The sequence below is a fragment of the Embiotoca jacksoni genome, unplaced genomic scaffold, assembly GCF_022577435.1.
Source record: "Embiotoca jacksoni isolate LCO1_2020_lvr unplaced genomic scaffold, fEmbJac1.0.p SCAF_58, whole genome shotgun sequence".
NCBI lineage: Eukaryota > Metazoa > Chordata > Actinopteri > Embiotocidae > Embiotoca > Embiotoca jacksoni.
The window spans coordinates 990,071-1,014,730 of record NW_027185412.1 but is presented as its reverse complement, the minus strand read 5'-3'; the positions used below and the strand labels follow the sequence as shown (position 1 = coordinate 1,014,730).

The following is a 24,660-nucleotide window of genomic DNA, read 5'->3' as shown; positions in this document are numbered from 1 at the left end:
ACTAGATAAAGACCAGGACAGACCATTAGAGACCAGGACAGACCAGGACCGGGTTTCCTGTTCTATCTTGGTCTCAGGCTCGTTTCAAACTCGGCAGTTCTCATTTGTCAGCTCAGTCCAGATCCGACGGAAGTCCTGCCGTGTCTTCAGTTTGCCTCCACAGACGTCCCCTCGTCCCCGCAGAGGGGAGACAGCCCGAGTCTGACAAGTCCTACAGGTCAAAAGGAAAACTTGGCAGCCAGTCGAAGTCTGGACCACCGAGACCGGTCAAACCCCTTCAGACAGAAACACAAACACAGCGTCCACGTTCAAAATGAAACTTTATTTAGTGAACAGGAATGTTCAGATGCAGCTGCACACAGTGCAGACACACCTTCCTCAGGTGCTCCGTCTCCGGTGCTCCGTCTCAGGTGCTCCGTCTCCGGTGCTCCGTCTCCGGTGCTCCGTCTCCGGTGCTCCGTCTCCGGTGCTCCGTCTCCGGTGCTCCGTCTCCGGTGCTCCGTCTCAGGTGCTCCGTCTCAGGTGCACCTGCTGGCACCTCCAAACCTTCTGATTCAAAAGACCTTCAGGTGGTTTCCTGTCAACAGTATCAGCGACTGCGGAGGCCCTCGGTTGGACTCTGACCCCCCTGTTGGACTGATAAGGTGTACACGGTGGGGGGGCGGGGCCAAAGCTCAGGTAAACAGAGAAAGGCACAGAGTGACAAAACATAACAGAAAACGCTGTGAGAAGGTCAGCGGGCAGCGACACGTTAAATCAACACAGATAACAGGGAGTACAGGCTGGCCTCTGGGGGCGGGGTTTATTTAAAGTGGGGGTGGGGTTGATTTAAATTGGGTGGGGTTTGCTTGTTGGTGTCAGAGTTCAGGAATGTTTTGGTCATTTCAGTTTGGGGCGGAGTTTGCTGGAAGGCGGTGTAGGGTTTGCGCCAGGGGCGGGGTTTATTTGAGCTCAAGAATGTTTTGGTCGATTTAGTTGGGGGGCGGAGTTTGCTCTGGGGGGCTGGGTTTGCTCTGGGGGGCGGAGTTTGCTCTGGGGGGCGGAGTTTGCGTGAGTTCAGGAATGTTTTTGTCGGTTTGTTTCGCAGCAGGAAGACGACAGTCTGCTGACGCTTGAAGCTCGTCCCTGGTTGCCGTTTTCAGCAGCTCGTGGACGAGGCCCCGCCCCCTGCTGGTGATGTCACTCTACATGCCCATCCTGATGCTCTGGATGATCTGGAAAATAGCTGCAAAATAGAACAACATGGACGAGCGAGTCAAACAGAGAATATTGTTTCTTCCTGCAGTTTTTTCAAATATTTATTACTTTTTTAACATTTAGACTTTTAATTCAGACGTTTATCGTGACTTTAAAATAATTCCTTTAAGCTGTAAATTAAAATAAGAACCGTTGATTCAATGATTGTAACTTTTTCTGTCACTGCACAGCATGAGACGTTTCCACTGGATGTTTTGTATCTTGTTTATCTTCTCGTCTTTGTTAGTTTTATCAAAACTGAAACGATCGATCTATTAACTGATTGATTGATTGAGGGATCAGCTGAGGCCAGCGATCAGCTGAGGCCAGCGATCGATCAGCTGAGGCCAGCCAGGACTGCTGGACTTGGACGTTTGTTTGTTCAGCTGACTGATCTTTGAGGCTCCAGGTGTTTCCTATCATCGGCTTCTCAGGAGGTTACAGTGACACTGACATTTATACTGAGGGAAGGCCCCGCCCACGTGGTGATGTCAGCTAGGGGCGGGGCCACAGTCAGGTGACGTAACATGTAAACTGGATGTTTGAACCGTTTTGGATTCAAATGTGACAAAAAAAATTTAAACTTTTTTTATTTTATTTTTATAAACCTGACAAACAGATAAATAGATGAAAAAATAAATACTTAAAAAAATAGAATAAACAATAATAAATCTATAAAAATTGATGTGTACAGAAGACAAATTAATCAAAAAATATTCCTTTAAAATCGTTTTGTTGACAATGAAGATTATTGAAATGTGCCAGAAGAGTTCTGGTTAAATTATTGATCGATAACTGATCTGAAATCAGTGAAGCGGAACGATGGTAAACAGAACTGTTGGTGAAATATGAAACAGAGGAAGAGGAAGAGGAAGAGGACTGACCTGATCCACAGACCACGAAGATGAAGAGTGCGAGCAGCCACGGTCCGACTCCTTTATCGTCCCCCAGACTCCTCTGAAACACATTTATTGATCTTATTGATTTCTGCTGCTTAATATTCCATTTTTGTGTTATTGATCAGTCGACCTTTGACCGGCAGTCTGTTCACATATCAATAAAGTTAACCTGATTTCAAACGAACTTTCTGGGAGCTGTGCTGTTTGTTTTCATTGATCACAGTGACGTCAGACCCTTTATTGATTGAGTATTTAATCAAACTGACCTGATCGATCTGTGACTGATGACTTCATCAGAACAGATCATGTATATTGATCCGTATATATTTTTTCTGACTCTAGTTCATTGATCCACATACAGAAGACCACTTCAATTCATCAGATCTGATTCTTATTGGTTAAAACTTTCTGTAAATCGATTACAGGACAGAAACATATCTATCAGTGATCAATAACAATCAGCAGTGATTACAAATCCTCTTCCGGTCTGAGCCTCGGTGTGAATCGGGGCTTGGCCGGTTCTGGTTCTGGTTCTGGTTCTGGACCCGGCGGCTCCTGGTTCTGACGGTTATTGATCTGAGCAGCTGTTGGACTCACCGTCGTCTTGGCCACGTTCCCCCGCTGAGTGATGTTCTTGCTGTGTTTCTCGTTCGCCATGCGGATCCTTTGTTTGGCCACCATCTTGTATTTTTCTTGTTTTCTTGTTTTTTCGCCGGTTTTCTTGTTTTCTTGTTGTTTTTATCCGCCGGTTTGTCGGTCTGCGCTCCGCCGCCTCACGGACTGGGACAGAGTCTAGTTTGTCTACGTCCTCAAAAAGCTGAAGCCCCGCCTCCTTAACCAAACGTTTCCGCCCTTAGACTCACGTGGTTCACGCGTCAAGTTACTGCCCGCCAAAATAAGACTTCCTGTACATTCTTTCAAAATTAAATCCCCACCGATCTCTTCGTGACGTTAAAACGCTTTTGTGTTTCATTCCTAAAGAGATTCACTTGATTATAATTAATAATCACTCCACGTCCACAAATATTCATTCAAATGGACCAAAATTGCCGCAGACATTCTTTGGATCGTAGATATACGTGTTTTCAAGGAGGTCTGCAGTGATATTAAATATCTTCCTGTAATGTGTTGTGGATGCAAAACTTTTTCAATTTCTCCAAACGTTTCAACTTCACTAAAAGTTGAATCAGCATCAACAGGTGGAATCTGAACCTTTAATATCAACCTTGGTGAAGGAGAATCTTTTATCTGTTGAGTTAACCAGACTGTCAGTTAGGGTTAACCTTAACCCTAACCCTAACCTTAACCCTAACCCTGGGGTTAACCCTAACCTTAACCCTAACCCTAACCCTGGGGTTAACCCTAACCTTAACCCTAGGGTTAACCTTAACCCTAATCTTAACGCTCTGAGTGAACTCCGTGAACCACTTCCTCCTGCTGCGACTTGTCCTCCGGCGCCAAAGATAGTCCAGCAGTCTACGACACCAACTCCAAGCTGGTAAACAACCACATGAGGGGGTTCGAGCCCCACCAAGGTAACACACAAGGTTCACTGCTCAGAGCAAATCCCTCTCAGGATAAACCACATAGGTTTGTGTTTGTACATGCAGTCATACTAATACCAAACCAAAGGTCAATAACAATACAAAAAAGCTCAAACGAGACTTTTTTATTTTTATTTTATTGTGCACTGGTTAGAGCATGCCGTCCAAAAAGTGACCCAAAATTAATTTTTGTAGAGTATAGAGTATTTAGTATAGAGTATAGAGTATATAGTATATAGTATATAGTATATAGTATATGGTATAGAGTATATAGTATATAGTATAAAGTCTACACTCTATGCTATACTATAGTATAGAGTATATAGTATATAGTATAGAGTATATAGTATATAGTATAAAGTCTACACTCTATACTATACTATAGTATATAGTATATAGTATATAGTATATAGTATTGCCAGGGCGATGCAGCTAAGTTTGATGTTTGATGACCATGTCACAGGAAGTTGATGATTCAGGTCAAACGATGCTCCAAACCTCATGAAACTTGCTCTCATGAGTTCCTGACGATGTTAAAGCTGCCAAAAAAAAAGGCATTTTCTTTAAAAGAAGAATAAGGAACGAGATCGAGAAAAAAAAAAGTTAATTGCGAGGGGGAATATGCGGACCCTGGCGTGATGCACGTTGGGAGGCCGCCGGATATTATTACGATTACATTCTTTTGATCACAGCTTTTATTTTGAAAACGAAAGTCGTATCACCCTGAGCTAGTTTCCCGCAAACTTGACGCTTCAAAATTACAGCGGACTTTGAATATTTCAAAAAAATAAGTTTTGGTCCCATTTATTCAAATTATTGCATTTTATCTGTGGAAAAACTTTACTCTTACATGTTATAGTAACCGATAAGATTCTGTCATTACGTTTTTAAACGACGTGTAAGCTGACGTGGCACTGAGCGACGCGTCTCGCGGTGCCATGACGCGTTTCCGGGAAAATACTTTCTTCTTCCGGCACACGTAAACATGGCGCCCCCTGTGCCGCTGTTAGCAGGTGGGTAATTTCAGTTTCATGATCGTCTCGTGGTTGAACGGGTTCTTCCGACGTGTCTCTGACCTGCTGCAGGAACCCGACAAAGTCAAACATCCGTCGGTCAACAGTCAGCGAGCCGATAAACGTGCGTTCTTATCGGTGGAGCAAATGACGCCAAACTCAGTGAAAAACCTTTGAAATATTAGTTGATCTAAGTTTGGAAAACACACATAGACCGGAAAATAAAACAAAAACCTTTATCGGGATCAGTACAGCCTTCTGATTAATTCGGCATAAATGAGATCAACGTGTAATTCCACATAAGAAAAATAAAGCATCTGAAACGTGTTCACGCTGGTCGCGCTCCGGTTACCGACCTGCAAATTAACGACGGTCCGGTCAGAAAACGCTGAAATGCGCCGACGGAACGACTGGCTGAGACTCTAAATGTGCGCCGAAGTGTAGAGTTACACAGTTCGATTCCATAACTGCCCTCAAATGAATGTATGTCACAGTCTGCTCCGTGGGGAAACAGGCCAACTTGGAAATTAATAGATTTCTTAATGGAATTCTTTATAAGAAGAGAAGTTGGCTCAGCTGCAAACACGGATTACTCCAAACTCCCTTTAATAATCGGACGACTTTTTGTTGATCTGTTTGACTTCCATCTGCAGGGTCTTCAAAGGTATCCCACCTAAATATAATCTGGTAAAGTGGGGGAACTTCACTGTTAAAAACGGCTGAGTTGTTGTTATATAAAGTTAAAATCCGCTGACTCAGGAGCTGCTTCAGGGATTATATTGAGGCTGAGATGACAAGTGACACCTACTGATGCAGGAAGAAAGCCAAAACCTTCTGGTCAGAGAAAGCAAACACAGAAAAATATATGATTTGATAGATTTATACTGATTGAACTATCTGTGATGAAGGTTTGTGTTTGAGTTTCAGTTCGAGGATCCGACGGGACGTCTCTGCTCCGCGGTCCTCCAGAGTGCGAGCAGCATTCAGCCTTCCAAAGGTAACGGCACCTCCATCAGTACCGTTCACTCTGTAAACAAACAAACAAACAAACAGTCTGTGTTTGTGTCTCAGGGACGATCGGGTCAGCAGGTGTCTCACCTTCAGCAGAGACGGGACGCTGTTCGGATGGTGCAACGGACAAAAGTACGTCTTTAATTCAGTCGTCTCATGAGAACGACTCATTTCTGATCAAACCTCACCGTCCTGTCTGTCTGTCTCTGGATGTCTGTCTGTCTGTCTGTCTGTCTGTCTGTCTGTCTGTCTGTCTCTGGATGTCTGTCTGTCTCTGGACGTCTGTCTGTCTGTCTGTCTGTCTCTGGACGTCTGTCTGTCTCTGGACGTCTGTCTGTCTCTGGACGTCTGTCTGTCTGTCTGTCTGTCTCTGGACGTCTGTCCATCCATCAGCGTGTCCGTGGTGAAGTCCTCCGACGGCTCCGTGGTGACGACCTTTGACCTCCCGAAGACATCTCTGCTGGACTTTTCTCCTCTCAACAACATCCTGGTCACCTGGCAACCGTACAGCAGTAAGACAACGAGATGAAATAAAACGAGAGTTTGATGACATTAGAGATGAGAGCAGCTCGTTCGTGTGTTTTACGTTGTAGTTTGTTGAACATGGAATAAAACCGTTGCCGCAGCGATAAGGTTTCCTTCCTCCGTACGATGTTTGCAGAGAGCGCCGACAGTCCTCAGGGCGACGCCAACCTCCAGCTGTGGGAGCTGCCGACCGGCCGGCTGGTTAAAGCTCTGTTTCAGAAGAAGGTCGAATCCTGGTACGTCCCAACACAGCTGCTGACACCGGCACGTACCGACCGACCGATCGATCGATGGTCGGTCGGTTGATCGCTGTCTGTCCTGTGTCTGATGGTCTGCAGGTGTCCCAGCTGGTCAGAAGACGAAAAGATCTCAGTGAGGAGCGTCAACAACGAGCTGCACTTCTACGAGAACAATGACTTCAGTAAGAACCGAACACTAGAGCAGATTCTGGAGGAGGTCCGGTGGTCTGGACCGGAGGAGGTCTGGTGGTCGGGACCGGAGGAGGTCCGGTGGTCTGGACCGGAGGAGGTCTGGTGGTCTGGACCGGAGGAGGTCCGGTGGTCTGGACCGGAGGAGGTCCGGTGGTCTGGACCGGACTGTGTTGAATCTCTGTTCTCTTTTCAGACTCCATCGCCAACAAGCTTCACATGCAGAAAGTGTCTGACTTTGCGTTGTCTCCTGGAGGTCAACCGAGCAAGGTGAGGAACGAGAACCAGGTCCCACCTGGTCCCACCAGGTCCCACCTGGTCCCACCTGGTCCCACCTGGTCAACCCTCCTTTTTGTCCCTGCAGGTCGCCGTCTACGTTCCGGGCAGCAAAGGAGCGCCGTCATTCGTCCGTCTGTACCAGTACCCGGTTCTGGGAGGACCGACCGCCGCGCTCGCCAACAAGAGCTTCTTCAAGGCCGACCGAGTCACCATGCTGTGGAACCGGAAAGGTGGGAGTCAGAACTCCAAAGATCCGGACCGTGTTTCGTCCCTTTGACGTTAAATCTGTCCCTCCGTCTCCCCGCAGCTTCGGCGGTTCTGGTGACGGCGAGCACCGAAGTCGATAAGACGGGAGCGTCGTACTACGGAGAGCAGACGCTGCACTACCTCGCCGTTAACGGAGAGACAGCGGTGGTTCAGCTGTGTGAGTACCGTTCTGATCACGAAGGTCCGGCGGGGTCAAAGGTTAGACTCTCGGTAAGAAGAGACTTTTCTTTGTGGTTTTTCGGAAAACAGCGAAGAACGGTCCGATCTACGACGTGGCGTGGAGTCCGAGCTCCGCCGAGTTCTGCGCGGTCTACGGCTTCATGCCGGCCAAGGCCACCGTCTTCAACCTCAAATGTGACCCGGTGTTCGACTTCGGAACCGGGCCGAGGAACGCCGCCTACTACAGGTGAGAACTCTGCCGCTGGCGATGCGTTTAGTCATGTGACCTCTGATGGGAGCGGCGGTAAACTCCTGCTCTCAGTCCTCAGGGACACATCCTGGTTCTGGCCGGCTTCGGGAACCTGCGCGGTCAAATGGAGGTCTGGGACGTGAAGAAGTACAAACAGGTCAGCACGAACACCTGCAACTGGTTAACTGACCTGGTTATGTCCAGGACAGTTAACCAGGTCAGTTAAACAGGTTAGTTAACCAGGTTAGTTCACCAGGACATTTAACCAGGTTAGTTAACCAGGTCAGTTAAGCAGATTCTAACTAGGTATCAAAGTGAATGTCTGAATGAATGGCGGCGGCCCCTGAGCGGCGCCTTGAGGAACGCCGTGTGTTCAGACAGACATCGAGTCTTCATCCGTCTCACCCGTGTCCCCCTCAGGTGGCCAAACCTCAGGCTCCAGACACCACTCACTTCTCCTGGTGTCCTGACGGAGAGCACGTCGCCACGGCGACCTGCTCTCCGCGGCTGCGGGTCAGTAACGGTTATAAGATCTGGCACTACACCGGCTCCGTGCTGCATAAATGGGACGTGGCGGCCGGCTCGGAGCTGTGGGAGGTCCGATGGCAGCCGTTCCCCGACGGCAGCTTCCCCGAGCGGGCTGTGAAGTACCAGGCAGTGCCCAGCCAGCTGGGGACCACACAGGCCCCGCCCACACAGGCATACCGCCCACCTGCCCTCAGACACCTGCCGGCCACGCCCAGCTCCAAACTGGTGAGGAACCTGGTTCACGAGAACTTTTTATTTCCCTCAAACTTAACTTTACTGTTATCTTCAACTTTCATGTTATCGTTAACTTTACCGTTAAATTTAAGTTAAACGTTTTCTTGTTATCTTTAAATTTCTTGTTAACTTTAACTTTACCGTTAACTCTTAGCATGATGACGAGCCTCCTCAGGATCTTCGTCCAGGAGTTTCGGGGGAGAAAAATATTTCTAAATCAGCTTTGAAGAATCAGAAGAAACGAGAAGCGAAGAAAGCAGCGAAGCAGGTGGTCTGGAAGTTTTTAACATCTAATGTTTTAACGTCATTAGCACATTTAGCACTGTGAACTTTTTAAAATGTTTTACATTTTTTCTAATGTTTGAAAGTTTTTAACGTTTTCATGTTTTAACATTTACCTGCAGCTCAGAGGAAAATGTTCATAAATTCATGCAGTTAGCTTAATGAATCAGCTGTTAGCGTCTTTAACGTGCAGAAACACGTATAAATAAACACGTTAACGTTCAGACTGCGTGTTCACATGTCGACTGTTGATCTCATTGTTTCTGCAGGAGGTCAAACCCCAACTCCAACCTGAACTTCCGTTGGATCACGCCCCCGTCAGCAACAGCCAGTCAGAGGCGAGCAGCGGCGACCCGGAGATGGACAAGAAAATCAAGAACTTAAAGAAGGTGAAGAGCAGCGCCCCCTGCTGTCTGTGTCCTGGCGGTCAGGTCGGTGGTGGTGACCTGCGCTGTGATTGGTCAGCGGCTCAGTGATGCGTTTGTGTGTTACAGAAGCTGAAGGCCATCGAGGAGCTGAAGGAGCAACAGGCGGCGGGAAAAGTCCTGCAGAAGAACCAGGTGACTGTTTAGCAATTTAATTTGAGGTTCGCAGCGTATTTGTTTCCACGGCAACGGACTATAGGTTCACACAGCAGGGGGTGCTGCTTTAATTAAAACAGCGTTAACAGATGAAAAATCTCAAAATATTTATTTTTGAGTTTTATTTTGAAGGTTTGGTCTTTGACGTTCTGACCCGCTGTTTGTTTCCTGCAGCTGGAGAAGGTCCAGAAGGAGGAGCAGCTGCTGAAGGAGCTGCAGGAGCTGCAGATCGGATAGTAGGGGGCGCCGCTGGAGCAACAGGCCACGCCCCCAACCCCACAAAGCATCACTCTGACACTCAGGGAGGGGCCTGTGTTAGAAGTACTGTTTGAACTGTGTTCTGGGGTTTATGAGGGGCGGGGCTTAGCAGGCAGGACTTCCTGCATCGAGCATCGAGTCCCTCCTCTCTGTCTGGAGGTTGTCCAGAGGCATTCTGGGAAATGTGGGATCACGTGAGGTGAGTTTGGATGAGATGGTTTTTTTAACGCAGTGGAAACAGCAAGTGTGTGTGTGTCTCCATTGAAGCCTGTTGCTATGCAACATCTGTACAGTGTTCCTTTCAGAATAAAAGCTGCATCTCCACCGCAGCTTGTCACGCTTTGAAGTTTGAGGCTGAATAAACGAATAAACTCAAACGTTCAGAAAGTTGTTGTTTATTGTTCCGACATACAAATAATAAAAATAGTTTTATTATTCATAAGTTTCTACATGAAAACAGTTCGTTTATATAATCAATACATGCAGAAGAAAGTATTCAGATCATTTTATCACCCAGTAAAATCAATCACCTGTCAGACAAAACTCATCAACACGTGTACCAGTTTTAAGAGCTGCCATTGGCTGGTTTCGCTGCCGGGCTGTGCTCCTATTGGTTGGCTGTACTTTTCTTATGTGCGCTCGTTCTTGACTCCCGGACGGTTGACTCGAGCGGGGCTCGCGCAGCCTGCTCTGATCCGGTTAGCCCCCCCCCCCCCCCCCGGAACAGACGGTGTATATATTTAAGTGACCCCACAAGGGTTCGTTCGGTTTGTTTTGGTACCCGTCCGGTGTCTGTCCGGGTTGTCCTCTCGGTCGTTTCCGGTTGTCGTTCTTGTCTCTCGGCTGTTTCCGGCAGCAGGTAAAACTACAGCTGCAGCAGTTTACGGCAGGTCGTGAAGCGGAGTCGGGAGGAGCCACGTGGGTCGCTGCAGCAGGAAACATGTCAATACTGCTGACCAGTTAACTGGTTATCTGGAGGTTGAACTGGTTATCTGGAGGTTGAACTGACTGGTTTACTGGTTGGTTACCGGCTCTCTGCTTCAGGTGAGTAAACCAGGTCTGGGGTTTGGTCCTTATGACCCGGGTCCTGTGGTTCTGGTCCTGTAGTAGGACTTATCGGAGGTGTTATGAGGGATTAATAAAGTATTTGATTGAAGTAACTTCATGTGAAAACAGTTTACATGTTTACATGTTACACGTCAGAACCTTGTTGACGTGTTTACATGTTGTTTTCTGCAGCGTAACTCTTCTTCTGTGGTGGATGATTAGAACCTCAGGAAGTGTTCAGAAGATCATCAGGTTCACTGGTTTCACTTCCTGTCTGATGGAGGCGGAGCCCTGCAGGGAGGAGGCGGAGCCCGGCAGGGAGGAGGCGGAGCCCTGCGTCAAGGAGAGCGAGAACGAGGAGGACTCGTCCGGTGTGGTGGGTCTCGGTCTGTGTGACTCCGCCCCCTTGCTGTGGCGGATCCAGGACCTGCGGACCGTGAGGTCTCTGGGTCTGGTCGGGGCGCTGCTGGGTTCGCTGCCCAGAACCCCCCGACAGAACGGACGACTGGGCCGACCGCTGCTGCTGCTGCAGGAGGAGGAGACGCTGCTGAGGGAGCAGCGGGCCGCCGCCGCTCTGCCCGGTTCTAACCAGGTTAGTTAACCGGGTTAGTTAACCGGGTAAGTTACCCGGGTTAATTACCCAGGTCAGTTAACCGGGCTAGTTAACCAGGTCAGACAGGTAACATACTGACTGGTTATCAGGTGCGTGTGATTTGCTGTCGGCAGGATGTTGGAGGGGCGGAGCTCCGTCAGCGGTACGAGGAGGAGCAGCAGAGCAGTTTTGAGGAGCAGCGTGTCCTCGCGTTGGAGGACAGGAAGTCGGCGCTGCTGCGAGCCGTGACCTCATCGGACACAGGTGAGTGTTACCGTGACAACCTTTCTCTTTGGGCTGTACCTGCAGTCTGGTCTAACAGTCCCGGTTCCCGCAGGTTCAGAGTCCGGAGCTGGGACCGCAGACCAGGCTCTGTGCGGCCGCCTGGAGGCCCTGGACCAGAGCTTTAGCTTCCCTCGGTCGGCGCTGGCGGTCCAGCTGAGCACGGCGAGGGCGGGGCTTAGTCACTCCCCGGAAGACCGGGCCTTCCTGCAGGCCGACTGGCCAATCAGAGAGCGGGATGAACCCCGCTGCGTCGCCAGGTACCAGGTGTTCAGAGACCTGCGGGGGCGGGGCTTCTACCTGACCTCAGCCGGGAAGTTCGGAGGAGACTTCTTGGTGTATCCAGGCGACCCGCTGCGCTTCCACGCCCACTTCATCGCCGTCTGTCTGTCTCTGGACGAGGACATCTGTCTGCTGGACGTCCTCGCCGTCGCTCGTCTGGGGTCCAACGTGAAGAAGACCGTCCTGCTGTGCTCGCCGGGGACGGACGGAGACATTCGCTACACGTCGGTGCAGTGGAGCGGGATGGTTTAACGGCGGAGAGGATTTTAGTCGAGTGAAGCATTATAAGGGCGGAAAATATGAGACGAACCCTTAAAACAGCTGTTAAAGACGAACAGACACGGGGACGTCGTCCAACACGACGCTGACGAGACGTTAAAACGAAGCTCCATTTATTTTCTCTTCCACAAACATCATTAAACACGTCCGACAAAGTGAGAGCGACTTTGTTTCACTTATTTCAGAACAGATTAATGAATAATAAATGAAGAAGTTAAAGTGTTTTGCAGCCGCAGGGATGTGATCCGTCCACCAGGGGGCAGAACTACGTCCCAAAATCCAAACGTTTTCTCCTGAGTTGTCTTTGTTTTATTTTTGGTCTTTAAATGGGCCGAAGGTTTCTCAGCTGTTCAAACATCGAGGAGTCACCCGGGAAGACATTAAGATCTTTATATTGAAATTACTTATTTATCTGCATTAAATATCAACTGAAACTAACATCCATCTATGTCCTCTAATGTCCATTCATGTCCCTTAATGTCCATTCATGTCCTTAAAATGTCCCTTAATGTCCATTCATGTCGTTTAATGTCCATTCATGTCCCTTAATGTCCATTCATGTCCTTTAATGTCCATTCATGTCCTTTAATGTCCATTCCAGAGATGAGTTCAGTAAATATGACATGAAACGCGCTGCTTTTTGGTACTAAATAATCGGGTCTTGTTTGGTGGAAAAACAACAAAGTGAAGGAACCTTTAGTTCCTGGAAAGTTCCCGACATCAGGAACTAAAAGCTGCGTCTGTTTGGTGGGAGAACCGCTGATGACGGACTGAAGGTGCATTCAGGTGAGATGATGATGTCACACGAACTCCTCAGTGGCAGCGGCGGTTCTCCTGTTACCGTGGCGACGAAGAGACGCTCAGGAGGACATCCCACCTGTGATCGTAGGAACAGAAAGGGGGCGCTGTGGCACCGGACTGGAAGGTTGGCCGGCGGCACGGTTTCCCGGGGCGACCGTGGGTCAGTAGAACGGGGCGGTGCCGTTCCAGTCGACGGCAGCTCCGGCCCACTTGGTCCTGATGGTCATTTCCAGGGAGGGGAACCTTTTCTCCGGGTCTGCAACCGGGTCTCTGCAGGACGCCTCCCAGTGGTGGGAGTGAGTATCTGCGGGACAACCAGAGAACAGATAGTGGGTCAGACGGGACCGGGTTCTGATCGGACCTGCGGCGCGGCATGAGTGCGGGCTCACCGACGGTCAGCCGGGCTGCAGCGCTCTGCCCGTTGTAGAAGAAGAGCTGGAAGAGATGCTCTGTTCTCCAGTCGGACAGCAGCGAGCGGGTTGGGCTGAACAGAACCGAGAAGCTGCTGTTGATGCAGCAGAGCCACACTGGAACCCGCGGGGTCTTCAGCATGCTGCCCACCTGCACAAACAGAGACCCGGTTCGTCCCGGCAGCAGAACCAGACCCACATCGAGTCTCGAGGACTCACGTCAGTCTTCACATGTTCTCTCCTCAGTGAGACCGCTGAGGTTCCACTGAGGGAGGAACCCGGAACCCTAAAGAACCTAAAGGAACTTGGAGGAACTTGAAGGAACCTGGAAGAACACAGAGTAACCCAGAGGAACTTGAAGAAACCTTAAGGAACGTGAAGGAAGCTAGAGGAACCCTAAATAACTGAAAGGAACCCAAAGTTACTAGGAGGAACCCAGAAGAACTTGGACGAACTTGAAGGTACCTGAAGGAAGCTAAAGGAACTAAAGGAACCCAGAGGAACTTGAAGGAACCTGGATGAACCTGAAGGAACCTGAAAGAACCCGAAGGAGCCTTAAGGATCCCTGAGGAACTTGAAGAAACCCAAAGTAACCAGGAGGAACCCAGAGGAATTTGAAGACACCTGAAGGAACCCGGAGGAATACGAAAGAACCTGAAAGAAACCAGAGGAACCTGAAGAACATTTGTGTCGCAGCAGAACCAGAGACGTTCCTTCGATGCACCAGGGAACGAGTCCTTCAGATTGAATCTGAGTCTGTCGTCTGTCAGTCAGTGAGCGACGTCAGTCTTCACTCGGATGGAACCAGAACCGGGTCTACCTGCAGCAGTCGGCCTCGGTCCATCTGCTCCCGGCTCCAGTGCAGATATCCTACGTCGCTGCGAGACAGGATGCCCAGCAGGGGGCGCTCCAGAGCCCGACCGTCCTCCGTGAAAGACAGCGTCCCGTTGAAGACGTGAGGACGGGCGCGGCCGGTCAGCAGCAGGTTCAGCAGCGCCTGCCGACACGCAAGTTTTTTTAGTTTTTTTTTAGCTCCTCTGGTCGTTATCGTCATGGCGACGCTGCGTCATGTGACACGTCTGTGGTTCAAAATAAAAGGACATGTGAGCTTCTCACCTGGCGACAGACAAAGTTGCCCAGACTGAGGTGCAGCAGGTGGGAGGTGGTCGAGTCCAGATCCTCCTTCAGCCTGTGAGGACGACAACGCTGAGTCACCCGGCCTGAAGCTTCCCACCGCGGCCAGCAGGGGGCGCCAGGTGTTCTTACCTGTCGACAGTGCGCGAGCAGATGAGGCTGTAGAGGAACAGGATGACGCCGTGACTCCCCTCTTCTTTAAACTGCGAGGAAACCAGACGTCACTGACGTGTTTTTATCGTTTTCTACTTTAGTGCTTCACTTTTTCTTTCACTCGATCTTCAGCTGATTAATGAAGTAATCGTGTCGACAGGAAGTGAAGTTCAGTCCCAGTGATGATGTCATCGATCAGACTCACACACTGGATGTGATCGAGGAGGAACTTCCTGACGTCTTCCTTCTGGGTGAATGTGAAAAGCTGCAGCTGCAACACACGACGTAAATAACACGTAAATAACACGTGAATAACATGTTAATAACATGTGAACAACACGTGAATAACGTGTTAACATGTGAATAACATGTGAATAACATGTTAATAACACGTAAATAACACGTGAATAACACGTAAATAACACGTGAATAACGTGAATAACACGTGCATAACACGTAAATAACACGTAAATAACGCGTGAATAACATGTGAATAACACGTGAATAACATGTTAATAACACGTGAATAACACGTGCATAACACGTAAATAACGCGTGAATAACATGTGAATAACACGTGAATAACACGTAAATAACACGTGAATAACGTGAATAACACGTGAATAACATGTTAATAACACGTGAATAACATGTTAATAACATGTTAATAACACATGAATAACACGTTAATAACATGTTAATAACATGTTAACAACACATGAATAACACGTGAATAAGATTAGTAAATATGTGACTATTTTATATTTTGGACGATGGTCTCCCCCCTCCTCCCCCCATGTTGATACCATGGTTACGCCATTTTGTGACTTAACATGTAAATAATGTGATTAACATGTGAATAACATGTATGAAGCCGTGTGGGCACTACCTTCTCAGTGAAGGTGTCCAGTTTGTAGTCCAGGTGAGGCGTGATACAGTAGTCCTCAGTTACCAAGGTAACGGTTGCACGGACCTCCTGGCCGGCCAACCAGAGGGTGTCGGTGAGCGCTGCCGCCAGCGCCCCCTCCTGGTCGCTCTGTCCCACCTCAGTCAGGCTGCACAGAGACACATCTGATACCGATCGATTGATCTCAACGAATAGTCTTCAGTCCACCAGTAACTCCTCCCCCTGACACCAGCTGCACAATGACATCACAGTGACATCATCCCAGAAACAGGACCGGGGGTCGGAGGTGACGCAGGAAGACGGCTGTAAACTGACAGTTTGGGGAAGATCAGCTGATTTATGGATGAGATGATGGACAGAATGAGGTCGTTCTGCAGCAGGGGGCGGGGCTTACGCAGCTGCAGCTTCTCTTTCAGGATCTTCAGAAGACCCGGTGAGTGTGACATCATCCTGCTGACAGGTGGAAGTATCACCTGTCAGCAGGATGACGTAATGACACCTGTCCTCACCTGCACAGCGTCCGTCCGTCCGAGTCGCTCTGACAGCCGAACAGCAGCCGTTTGATGACGCGAGCCTGGACGACCATCTGGACGGCCCGAGCTCCGCCCTGAAACACACCTGAGCAGGTGAGACCCACAACTCATACAGTTAGCTCTGTGTGTACTCTCTGCAGTACTGCGTGTACTCTCTGCAGTACTACGTGTACTCTCACCCTTTCTGCCTGCAGAGCGAACGACAGCTCGGAGTTCGGTTCTCTGAACTGGAACACAGATTTCCTCCACTCATAGTTGAAGACATGAAACGTTCCACCGAACAGAATCCTCCTCAGACTCTGAAAGGAAACAGACGGTCGATCAATCGATCAATCAATCAATTAATTAATCAATCGATCAATCAATCAATCACTCAATCAATCAACCCCCCACCCATCACCATGAACTCCGCCCCCTCACCTCGGTCAGTTCGGGGGTGACCGGTATTCCTCCGAGGCTCGGTGAGATCACCAGCCTCCGGGGGATGGAGCAAAGTGTGGGGAGGCTTCTGCAGGGGGGCGGGGCCTCCTCTGGCTCCTCCTCCTTCCCCACATCCAGCAGCCTCTGAGGGGAGGAAGACACCAACAAGGACCTGACGCTCTCCAACAACAAACAAACAATCTCAAACAAACATTCCAAGAGAACCGAACACGAACTAGAACCTCATTCTCTGGTTCCTGTTCTAAGAAAGCACTAAAAGGAAGTAGCAGCAGTACCAATATTACTATATGCAGAAATATTACTATATGCGGTAGTAGTACTATAGGCAGTAGTAGAAGTATTTCCAGTACACAAAAAATAAACAGCAGCAACTCACATCAGGATTCTTGTTGACGTCCTGTTGAAGCAGCTCGATGTAATCGAGCCTGCAGTCTGTCATCACTGAGTACTTCTACTACTACCAGTAATACTGCAGCCAGTACTACAGTCTGTACTACAGTCAGTACTGCAGTCTGTACTACAGTCAGTACTATAGTCAGTACTATAGTCAGTACTACCGTCTGTACTGCAGCCTCCTTCCAGCAAGTTGATGCTGCGTTAGTGAAACTAAACCCGACTGGGTCACATGATCAGTTTCTGTGATGTCACAAATACAAGGAGCAGCTGGAGAGCGAGCTGAGTGCAGCGCAGCATCACAACCACTAGGGGGCAGTCAGAGCAGAGGGAAGCCAGCCACATCAGGGATCAATCTTCAGATGTAATGATGATCAGATGTATTGATAATCGGTGAGGATCTATATCTGATTAGATGAATATATTTCATCAGATCATTTTTATAGATCCAGTTTCTTTGTGTGATCAGATACGTTGACAGATGTATCAATAGATTTATACGCAGCAGGTATTGATCCTCAGGAGGTAACAGGTGTTTTCTTTCGGCGTATAGATTATTGATAGGTGCAGGTTCATGTAGAGACTTATAGACGTCACATCGATCGATAAAAACAATCTGTCTTTGAATATAAACATCTCAAATAAATTAATACTCACAATTCTGTGTTTTGACTTCAGTCTGCAGGAAGAAGAAAAAGATCAATAAATTCAATCTGAAAATAATTTACACTAATTCAAACTGCAGGAAGAACAAGAATATCTGGTCTCTATAATCAATCAATAAATTAATCAATCAATTATTAATGCTTAAGCGATCAATCGAACAATCAATCAAGCGAGCGAACAAAACAAATATCTATCAATCAATCAATCAGAACAAACTAAATCGATCTGATGTACAAACAATCGATCGATCAATCAATCAGTGAATCAACTAAAACAAACAAATTAAACAAACAGCAGATCAACTTTTTTTTAGTTGTTTTTTGTTTGTTTGTTTGTTTTTTGGAGGTGAAAACTTTCCTTCGTTGCTGCAGGTCGGACACCTGGACCAGGATCTGTTGAAGCTCCGCCTCCATCTGTACACACACACACACACACGCACGCACACACACACACACACACACACGCACACACACACACACACACACACACACACACACACACACACACACACACACACACACACGCACACACACACACACACACACACACACACACACACACACACACACACACACACACACACACACACACAGCTTCAAATCCGACTGGAGGTTCTTCATCTGCTTTCCTTGAGGTAAACAAACTTTGTGTTATCGGATCGTTCGTAGGTGAACAAACTCATCAGCACGTTTTCAGCTTTTATTCGTTTCTAATGAGTCTGAAGTTCATCGGATCCTCCGGAGGGACAATCAACACTTAAAACCTTTTTTTTTTTCCTTCCTGGAAAAGACGTTCAATAACTCAAAGATATTAAATCACGTTTGTCTTTAAAGCTCCACAAAATATTAAACAGTTTAAATCAGCTGTTACTGAGTGAAAAAAACAAACACACAAACAAACAAACGTCAGAACACTCTGAAAAGTTGTCAAACCTCGACGGAGTTCTGAGAACTTCCAGAGGCTTCAGTATCCATCACGCCGACAGCCAGCTGCTGCAACAACAACAACAACAACAACAATTATAATTATAACAACAATTATAATAACAACCATCAGTCAGCTGCTGCGACAACAACAACAACAAAGACGACAACAATTCTAATAATATTAATAAATATTATTATTATTATAATAACAACTAACAGTCAGCGGCTGCGACAACAACAACGATAATAATAACGACAATAATAATATTCGTAACAACAGTAACAATGATAACAACCAATAGTCAGCTGTTGCGATGACAACAATAGCACCGACAATAATAATAACAACAAAGACAACAACAAAAATTTGCAATAATAATGTGAACGACAACAATAATAATGATAATAATAAAAATAAAAACCAACAGTCAGCTGCTGCGACGTCAACAATAATACTAACAACAACAACAACAACAACAAAGACAACAATAATATTAAGAAGGAGAACATTAATAACAACTGAATGATTGAGACTAATTGACGTGTGTGTGATGGATTATTGATCGGGATGAATCTCACCTGCAGCGTCTCAGACTGAAGCTTCTTCTGAGCGACAGGAAGCTTTTCATTCAGCACACCTGAACCTGAACCTGAACCCACTGAGGCGCTGCTCCTTTGTTCTGCTGCCCTCAGCTCAGTCTTCCAGGAAACGCTGTCCCGCCCACTCGTTTCAAGATGCTCGTTAATGATTAAATATATCAATCAATCGGTTAATCAATGAGTGAACGTGGATGTCCATCAATTAGATTTTTATTGAAGGTTAAAGAGATGAAACAGCAAATTGTGACATTAATAACGTTCCAATACATAATCAATACAAATGTCACCTGCAAGAGTGCATGTGCATTACATACGGAAGTATTCAATAACATAAATGCTAATCGATATTGATCATCTGTGAAAAAGTGGAAAAGAGCAGATTGACATTTTTCATCTTTATTTGAAGTAAAACTGGTTATTTCACTTATTCTGAGTGTAAAATGTAATTTTATTAAGGATTTATCACAAAAATCAGTAAAAACATGAAATAATTGATTAATAACATCCATCATCTGTTCCCTCATGGTTGTACACAGAGTGCTTTCATTTGTCTGTTTATTGACAACACAAATCTCTTTACTTGCTGATTCGTAAATCAATTAGAAACACAGACAATAAAATCCAACAACAGACGGGAACTATATTTAACTTCCTGTTCCAGACTCTTATTTTGTAAAACTCAGTGATTCTTATTGGTTAATTCCAGTTTTTCTCTGCTGGAGACTGAATGTTGGATGTTTGTTTGCGTTCTGGGAAACAGAAACCTCCCACAGCGCCACCTGTCTGTAGTGATCTAACATAGCTGCGCAATAATCCCAGATTATTAATCAATATCTCAGGAGTTTCCTCCTGGCTGCTGTCTCATCACTGAGTTTTATCACGAAGTGTGTTGGACCTGATGAATTGATCGGTGATCAGTTCACAGCGCTGAATCGTCTGCATACGGTGAAATAAACAGGAATAATAAAAACAGGAAGATCGTCCCGCTTCAGGACTTCCTGCTCCACACGAGTCTCCGTCTGCCATCAGCCGGATGAAACCCTGGCCTTTAATTGGCCGCCTCATGAACACGACACCACAATTAAACACAGGACGCCCCCCCCCCCCCCCCCCACACACAGGAGAATCCAGGTCAGACCGGATTGTTTGATTCTGTCAGCGCGTCCTCGTCCAAAGATGGACGGACGGGTTCGGTGTCACCGCGGGAGACAAGATGAAGAAAAGCTTCATCGGATCGCCTGCAAGAAAACGAGCCGAATCTGCCTCCTTCAGAGTCCGGCTCAGAACCGGACCCGCCAGAACAGCTGAGGTTTCACAGCACCTGATACCGTCTATTATCAATATTGTCATCAATGCTTCTATTGATTTCACCGAATTACAGGTTTATTCAAGCAGCAGGTCCAACATCCCATAATATAAACCAAATCACAGGAATCTAAATCCAGCTCTGAGCGATCACATAAAAGGGGGCGGGGCTTTTCATCCTCTGACCAAGAATATTTCGCCTGTTTGTATGAAACCGAAGGATCGTCCACAAAATGTGGTAAAAACGTAACGTGTTCAGTTTGAGAATCGTTGACAATATTCTGTCACTTTATGAAATCAAAACATATAAAAAATAACATCAGCAAACTCCATGTTAGTCATTACAGCGCCCCCTATGGGTGCGCTAACAGTAGTAAAAAACAAATACATCCCCGTCCTCAAACAGACGGAGCGACCGGAAGCTGCAGGAACATTCGGAAACATCCGGAAACTTTCAGGAACATCAAACCTGCAACTTTCGTCTAAAATAAAACTGAATATAAACGAAGCTACGTCTCCGTAAAAACCTGTAAATGTCAGCAAACTGATTTTACTTCTAAAGTTATTGACATGTTCACCAGGAAACATCCGGTTCAGAGCTCATATTGATGAAGCCAATTGTTTTTAAATGATTAACTGATCAAACCGTCATCTCGATCTGAAACTGTTTCATAAAACTGCTCCGGAAAATTTTCTGTTTTTCTTTGTTGGTGGAACGAAGTCAAACATTTCATCGGATGGAAAGTCTGATGAAATAATGTGCAGAACGTTCGATGAGCTGACGGACAGGAAACACTGATTCTGGTTCTCTGGGACCAAGTCTGGACTTCAGTACATGAGGTCGACCGCTCCGCCGCTCAGCTCCACCTCTTTACTCTCCTGGAAGGGGAACTGGACTCCCGCCAGCCGGACCAGCAGGGCGTTGAGTCCGTGGAGGAGGAAGACGAGGAAGAAGAGCCAGAAGGATCGGCCGTAGCGCTCGGTGTAGGTCTGAAAGACGAAGTTCACCTCGTTGAAGTTGGCGATCCGCTCGGACAGACGATGGAGCTTCACCTCCGACGCGAACAGGATCATCACGAGGCAGCTGCTCAGACCTGCAGCGAACAAACATCTCCATCAGCTGCTTCTCTGAAACTAAAGTCTTCATCCTCTGAGGTTCCAACCAGATGGCCGGTCCACAGAGTCCTGAACCAGAACCTTCAGTTGCCGGGTCTTCTAAAAATATGGACAGAAACGCAGCAAAGTGTGGACCTACAGTCTGTTTGGACCTAAAGTCTGTTTGGGCCTGAAGTCGGTTTGGGCCTGAAGTCGGTTTGGACCTGAAGTCGGTTTGAACCTAAAGTCTGTTTGGACCTGAAGTCGGTTTGGACTTAAAGTCGGTTTGGACCTAAAGTCGGTTTGGACCTGAAGTCTGTTTGGACCTAAAGTCGGTTTGGACTTAAAGTCGGTTGGGACCTGTAGTCTGTTTGGACCTGAAGTCGGTTTGGACTTAAAGTCGGTTAGGACCTGTAGTCTGTTTGGACCTGAAGTCGGTTTGGACCTGAAGCCGGTTTGGACCTAAAGTCTGTTTGGACCTGAAGTCTGTTTGGATCTGAAGTCGGTTTGGACCTAAAGTCGGTTTGGACCTGAAGTCGGTTTGGACCTAAAGTCGGTTTGGACTTAAAGTCGGTTTGAACCTAAAGTCGGTTTGAACCTGAAGTCGGTTTGGACCTAAAGTTGGTTTGGACCTGAAGTCGTTTTTTGTTTATATTTTTGTTTATATTTTTTGTTTACATTTTTGTTTATAGCTTTTTTTTTTTTATATATAGTTTGTGTTAATAGTTTTTGTTTGTATTTTTGTTTATACTCTACGTTTGTTCAGCCAGTTTTTCATCATGGCCTCCTTACTTGTGTTTTGTGGCTATCAGTGTTTCAATGTTTGGATTTTAGTGCTTTACAGTTTTCTGCTGTCAGTTTCTGAACTTTATTTTCTTTTTCACTAGTTTTCTTCTTAAAAACTCATATTTATATTTAACTTTCTTCCCATCTGTCATGTTCCTGTGCACATGTATGTTGTGTGACGTGTTCCTCACAACAGATGGACGTCCACAGGTAAAGTCCCATGGGGCCTTGCAGCGTCTCGTAGGGGCGGCCGAAGGCGTTGAAGAAGAAGAAGCCGGACGCCACGGAGGAGAAGAGGATCACAACACCACAGAAGAAGATGACGGTGACGTGGAGGCCTGCTGGGACGGCGCTCAGCAGGTCAGGGAAGACTGAGGAAGAGGAGACACAGTGATGAAGAGGAGACAGTCATGAAGAGGAGACACAGTGATGAAGAGGAGATAGTGATGAAGAGGACCAGGACCAGGACCAGGACATGAACCAGGACCAGGACCAGGACTGACTGATCGAGCTGCTGTTGGTCCAGAGTGTCCCGGTTCCCTTCCCAGCAGGAACCTGGACCTGCAGCGCGGCCTCAGACCAGAACAGAGCGGCTTTGTTCTGCAGATCCGATCCAGTCATGCAGAACCTTGTTAGTGACGCACGGCTGCTCCGTTAACCGGACCAGTGACCACAAAGCTACTCTGAACCTGCAGCTCCGAGCTGGACCTGATCGGACCCGGTTCAAACCAACAGGACGTTCAGCTGCAGAACAACCTCACAGAGAACCAGAGACATGATCTGCGTGATGTCAGATCGCAGCACACGCGTGTCGACAGACTGAAGTGAAACCGTGTTCAGAGATCCATTCACTAATTCTCTGATTTTAAGAAGGAGCTGCTGGTTCTGTTCACATGTAAATAATCTGTTTTAATCTGACGGCCCCTTCACATGTATCTGATGACCCTGTGGGGGGCCCAGACCCTCAGGTTGGGAACCACCTGACTGAACAGAAGTGTTTCCTTTTATAACTGAAATGAGTCACGTGATTCATTATTGCTCCATTCGTCAGCTAAGAGTTCAACCGGGAGATCTCCGTGTGACGTCACTGATCAGGTAAAGGTGTTTCCCCTCCGAACAGAAGAACAAATAATTCAGACTCCTTCAATCATTGATGAGCGCGTGCAGATCTCTGACCGTCACGTTCACACTCACAGGTGAAGCGGGACGCTCTGCCGCCCAGGCCGCACTGCTTCACCCTCTGCCCGGCGAACAGACCGTAGCTCAGCTCGCCCAGGAACTTGTCCAGCTCGGGTCCGGTGGCGTTGACCAGCTCGGCCCCGGTGCGGCACAGCACGGCCCCGCTGAGCCAGAAGGGCAGGCCGGTGGCCACCGCGGCCGTCAGGGCGCAGGAGAAGCCGAGCAGCCCGGACACGGAGAAGATGAGCTGCTTCTGTCGGCTCGGCATGGCGGGGAAGAGGGAGGGGAGGGCGGCCGGGTCAGGCTGCAGGGGCCGCGGGAGGAGGACCCTCCATCACCCCGAACAGCTCCGACACCTTCCGACAGCTCCGCCCGCCGAGTGACGCGCTGAATGCACCGAAGGATTAACGGTCCGGCAGGAGGTCTCAGTCCAGCAGAACCCGAACAGGTCCGGACTACATGACACCTCCGCTGCTGGGCTCCGGGTCACCATGGCAACGAGGGTTTGAATTACATCCACCCTGGAGGGGGGGGGGGGGGGAGAGGAGAGGGGGCGGGGCCTCCGAGCATCCAGTCATAAATGTCCGGTAAACTGCGGAGTGTGTAACAGATGGTTCAGTGGCACACACACACACACACACACACACACACACACACACACACACACACACACACACACACACACACACACACAGTGGTCACGTGGCGCCTTGCAGCGGCAGCTTCTAATAAAACAGGACTTAAAGTGAAGGTCGACATCACTTTACTGCAGATTCATGTTTTCTTCTTAAACTGTGAAGTTATTGATCTTCAATCTGATCAGCAGCTGAATGTAGTTAAATCACGTGACCGAGACAGAACCAGGACTACAACCAGAACTACAACCAGGACTACAACCAGAACTACAACCAGGACTACAACCAGGACTACAACCAGGACTAAAACTCCAACCAGAACCAGAACTAAAACTTAACCCTGAGCACTTCTTTATACTGCAGTCATCTAAAAAGTCCAGACCTGGCCCAGAAGACCCGATCCAGAAGACCTGATCCAGAAGACCTGATCCAGAAGATTCTGGTCCAAAAGACCCGAACCAGAAGACCTTGGTCCAAAAGACCCGATCCAGAAGACCCTGGTCCAAAAGACCCTGGTCCAAAAGACCCGATCCAGAAGACCTTGGTCCAAAAGACCCGATCCAGAAGACCCTGGTCCAAAAGACCCTGGTCCAAAAGACCCTGGTCCAGAAGACCCGATCCAGAAGACTCTGGTCCAAAAGACCCGATCCAGAAGACCCTGGTCCAGAAGACCCTGGTCCAGAAGACCTGATCCAGAAGACTCTCGTCCAGAAGACCCGA

General features: G+C 47.8%; 5 protein-coding genes across 6 annotated transcripts; 2 read left to right on the top strand and 3 right to left on the bottom strand.

Annotated features, from left to right (window-relative positions):
- Window positions 1-303: 303 nt before the first annotated feature.
- Window positions 304-2,951, bottom strand: serp1 (stress-associated endoplasmic reticulum protein 1). Its single transcript, XM_069173119.1, has 3 exons — window positions 2,733-2,951; window positions 2,121-2,193; window positions 304-1,225 (listed from the first exon to the last, which is right to left on the bottom strand). The coding sequence occupies exons 1-3, from the start codon at window positions 2,814-2,816 to the stop codon at window positions 1,185-1,187; spliced, it is 198 nt and encodes a 65-aa protein (XP_069029220.1). The 5' UTR covers window positions 2,817-2,951; the 3' UTR covers window positions 304-1,184.
- Window positions 2,952-4,655: 1,704 nt separating this feature from the next.
- eif2a (eukaryotic translation initiation factor 2A) lies at window positions 4,656-9,881 on the top strand. Its single transcript, XM_069173126.1, has 16 exons — window positions 4,656-4,692; window positions 5,620-5,689; window positions 5,764-5,835; window positions 6,097-6,215; window positions 6,365-6,464; window positions 6,567-6,649; window positions 6,853-6,926; window positions 7,021-7,165; window positions 7,243-7,359; window positions 7,452-7,608; window positions 7,684-7,768; window positions 8,032-8,364; window positions 8,528-8,641; window positions 8,925-9,044; window positions 9,150-9,215; window positions 9,411-9,881. Exons 1-16 carry the CDS (start codon window positions 4,665-4,667, stop codon window positions 9,471-9,473), a joined length of 1,746 nt encoding a protein of 581 aa, XP_069029227.1. The 5' UTR covers window positions 4,656-4,664; the 3' UTR covers window positions 9,474-9,881.
- A 417-nt stretch (window positions 9,882-10,298) lies between these two features.
- On the top strand, window positions 10,299-12,364 carry tsen34 (TSEN34 tRNA splicing endonuclease subunit). 2 transcript variants are annotated; one of them, XM_069173127.1, is made up of 4 exons: window positions 10,299-10,538; window positions 10,734-11,133; window positions 11,244-11,397; window positions 11,471-12,364. In XM_069173127.1, the coding sequence occupies exons 2-4, from the start codon at window positions 10,756-10,758 to the stop codon at window positions 11,947-11,949; spliced, it is 1,011 nt and encodes a 336-aa protein (XP_069029228.1). In that variant the 5' UTR covers window positions 10,299-10,538; window positions 10,734-10,755; the 3' UTR covers window positions 11,950-12,364. The 2 variants fall into 2 exon arrangements, with proteins under 2 accessions (XP_069029228.1, XP_069029229.1); XM_069173128.1 differs by having other exon boundaries at window positions 10,300-10,538; window positions 11,268-11,397; window positions 11,471-12,362.
- A 574-nt stretch (window positions 12,365-12,938) lies between these two features.
- mindy4b (MINDY family member 4B) lies at window positions 12,939-17,827 on the bottom strand. Its single transcript, XM_069173063.1, has 12 exons — window positions 17,718-17,827; window positions 17,406-17,427; window positions 16,335-16,478; window positions 16,094-16,213; window positions 15,891-15,988; window positions 15,364-15,529; window positions 14,680-14,745; window positions 14,454-14,524; window positions 14,304-14,376; window positions 14,008-14,184; window positions 13,167-13,338; window positions 12,939-13,081 (listed from the first exon to the last, which is right to left on the bottom strand). Exons 1-12 carry the CDS (start codon window positions 17,825-17,827, stop codon window positions 12,939-12,941), a joined length of 1,362 nt encoding a protein of 453 aa, XP_069029164.1.
- Window positions 17,828-19,141: 1,314 nt separating this feature from the next.
- clrn1 (clarin 1) lies at window positions 19,142-23,934 on the bottom strand. Its single transcript, XM_069173192.1, has 3 exons — window positions 23,321-23,934; window positions 22,318-22,497; window positions 19,142-21,339 (listed from the first exon to the last, which is right to left on the bottom strand). Exons 1-3 carry the CDS (start codon window positions 23,571-23,573, stop codon window positions 21,074-21,076), a joined length of 699 nt encoding a protein of 232 aa, XP_069029293.1. The 5' UTR covers window positions 23,574-23,934; the 3' UTR covers window positions 19,142-21,073.
- Between the last annotated feature and the right edge of the window lie 726 nt (window positions 23,935-24,660).

Excerpts from the sequence above, each read along its gene's own strand:
- serp1 (XM_069173119.1), bottom strand. The coding sequence starts at position 2,816 with ATGGTGGCCAAACAAAGGATCCGCATGGCGAACGAGAAACACAGCAAG. Across the intron at positions 2,194-2,732 it reads GGAACGTGGCCAAGACGACG|AGGAGTCTGGGGGACGATAA; the intron begins GTGAGTCCAACA and ends AATGTGTTTCAG. Across the intron at positions 1,226-2,120 it reads CTTCGTGGTCTGTGGATCAG|CTATTTTCCAGATCATCCAG; the intron begins GTCAGTCCTCTT and ends TCTATTTTGCAG.
- eif2a (XM_069173126.1), top strand. The coding sequence starts at position 4,665 with ATGGCGCCCCCTGTGCCGCTGTTAGCAG. Across the intron at positions 4,693-5,619 it reads CCCTGTGCCGCTGTTAGCAG|TTCGAGGATCCGACGGGACG; the intron begins GTGGGTAATTTC and ends TTTGAGTTTCAG. Across the intron at positions 7,360-7,451 it reads GACAGCGGTGGTTCAGCTGT|CGAAGAACGGTCCGATCTAC; the intron begins GTGAGTACCGTT and ends TTCGGAAAACAG.
- tsen34 (XM_069173127.1), top strand. The coding sequence starts at position 10,756 with ATGATTAGAACCTCAGGAAGTGTTCAGAAGATCATCAGGTTCACTGGT. Across the intron at positions 11,134-11,243 it reads CTCTGCCCGGTTCTAACCAG|GTGCGTGTGATTTGCTGTCG; the intron begins GTTAGTTAACCG and ends ACTGGTTATCAG. Across the intron at positions 11,398-11,470 it reads CGTGACCTCATCGGACACAG|GTTCAGAGTCCGGAGCTGGG; the intron begins GTGAGTGTTACC and ends CGGTTCCCGCAG.
- mindy4b (XM_069173063.1), bottom strand. The coding sequence starts at position 17,827 with ATGGAGGCGGAGCTTCAACAGATCCTGGTCCAGGTGTCCGACCTGCAG. Across the intron at positions 14,746-15,363 it reads TGGACACCTTCACTGAGAAG|CTGCAGCTTTTCACATTCAC; the intron begins GTAGTGCCCACA and ends CGTGTGTTGCAG. Across the intron at positions 14,525-14,679 it reads TCCTCGATCACATCCAGTGT|TTTAAAGAAGAGGGGAGTCA; the intron begins GTGAGTCTGATC and ends GTTTCCTCGCAG.
- clrn1 (XM_069173192.1), bottom strand. The coding sequence starts at position 23,573 with ATGCCGAGCCGACAGAAGCAGCTCATCTTCTCCGTGTCCGGGCTGCTC. Across the intron at positions 22,498-23,320 it reads CAGAGCGTCCCGCTTCACCT|TCTTCCCTGACCTGCTGAGC; the intron begins GTGAGTGTGAAC and ends CCTCTTCCTCAG. Across the intron at positions 21,340-22,317 it reads CCTGTGGACGTCCATCTGTT|GTCTGAGCAGCTGCCTCGTG; the intron begins GTGAGGAACACG and ends TGTTCGCTGCAG.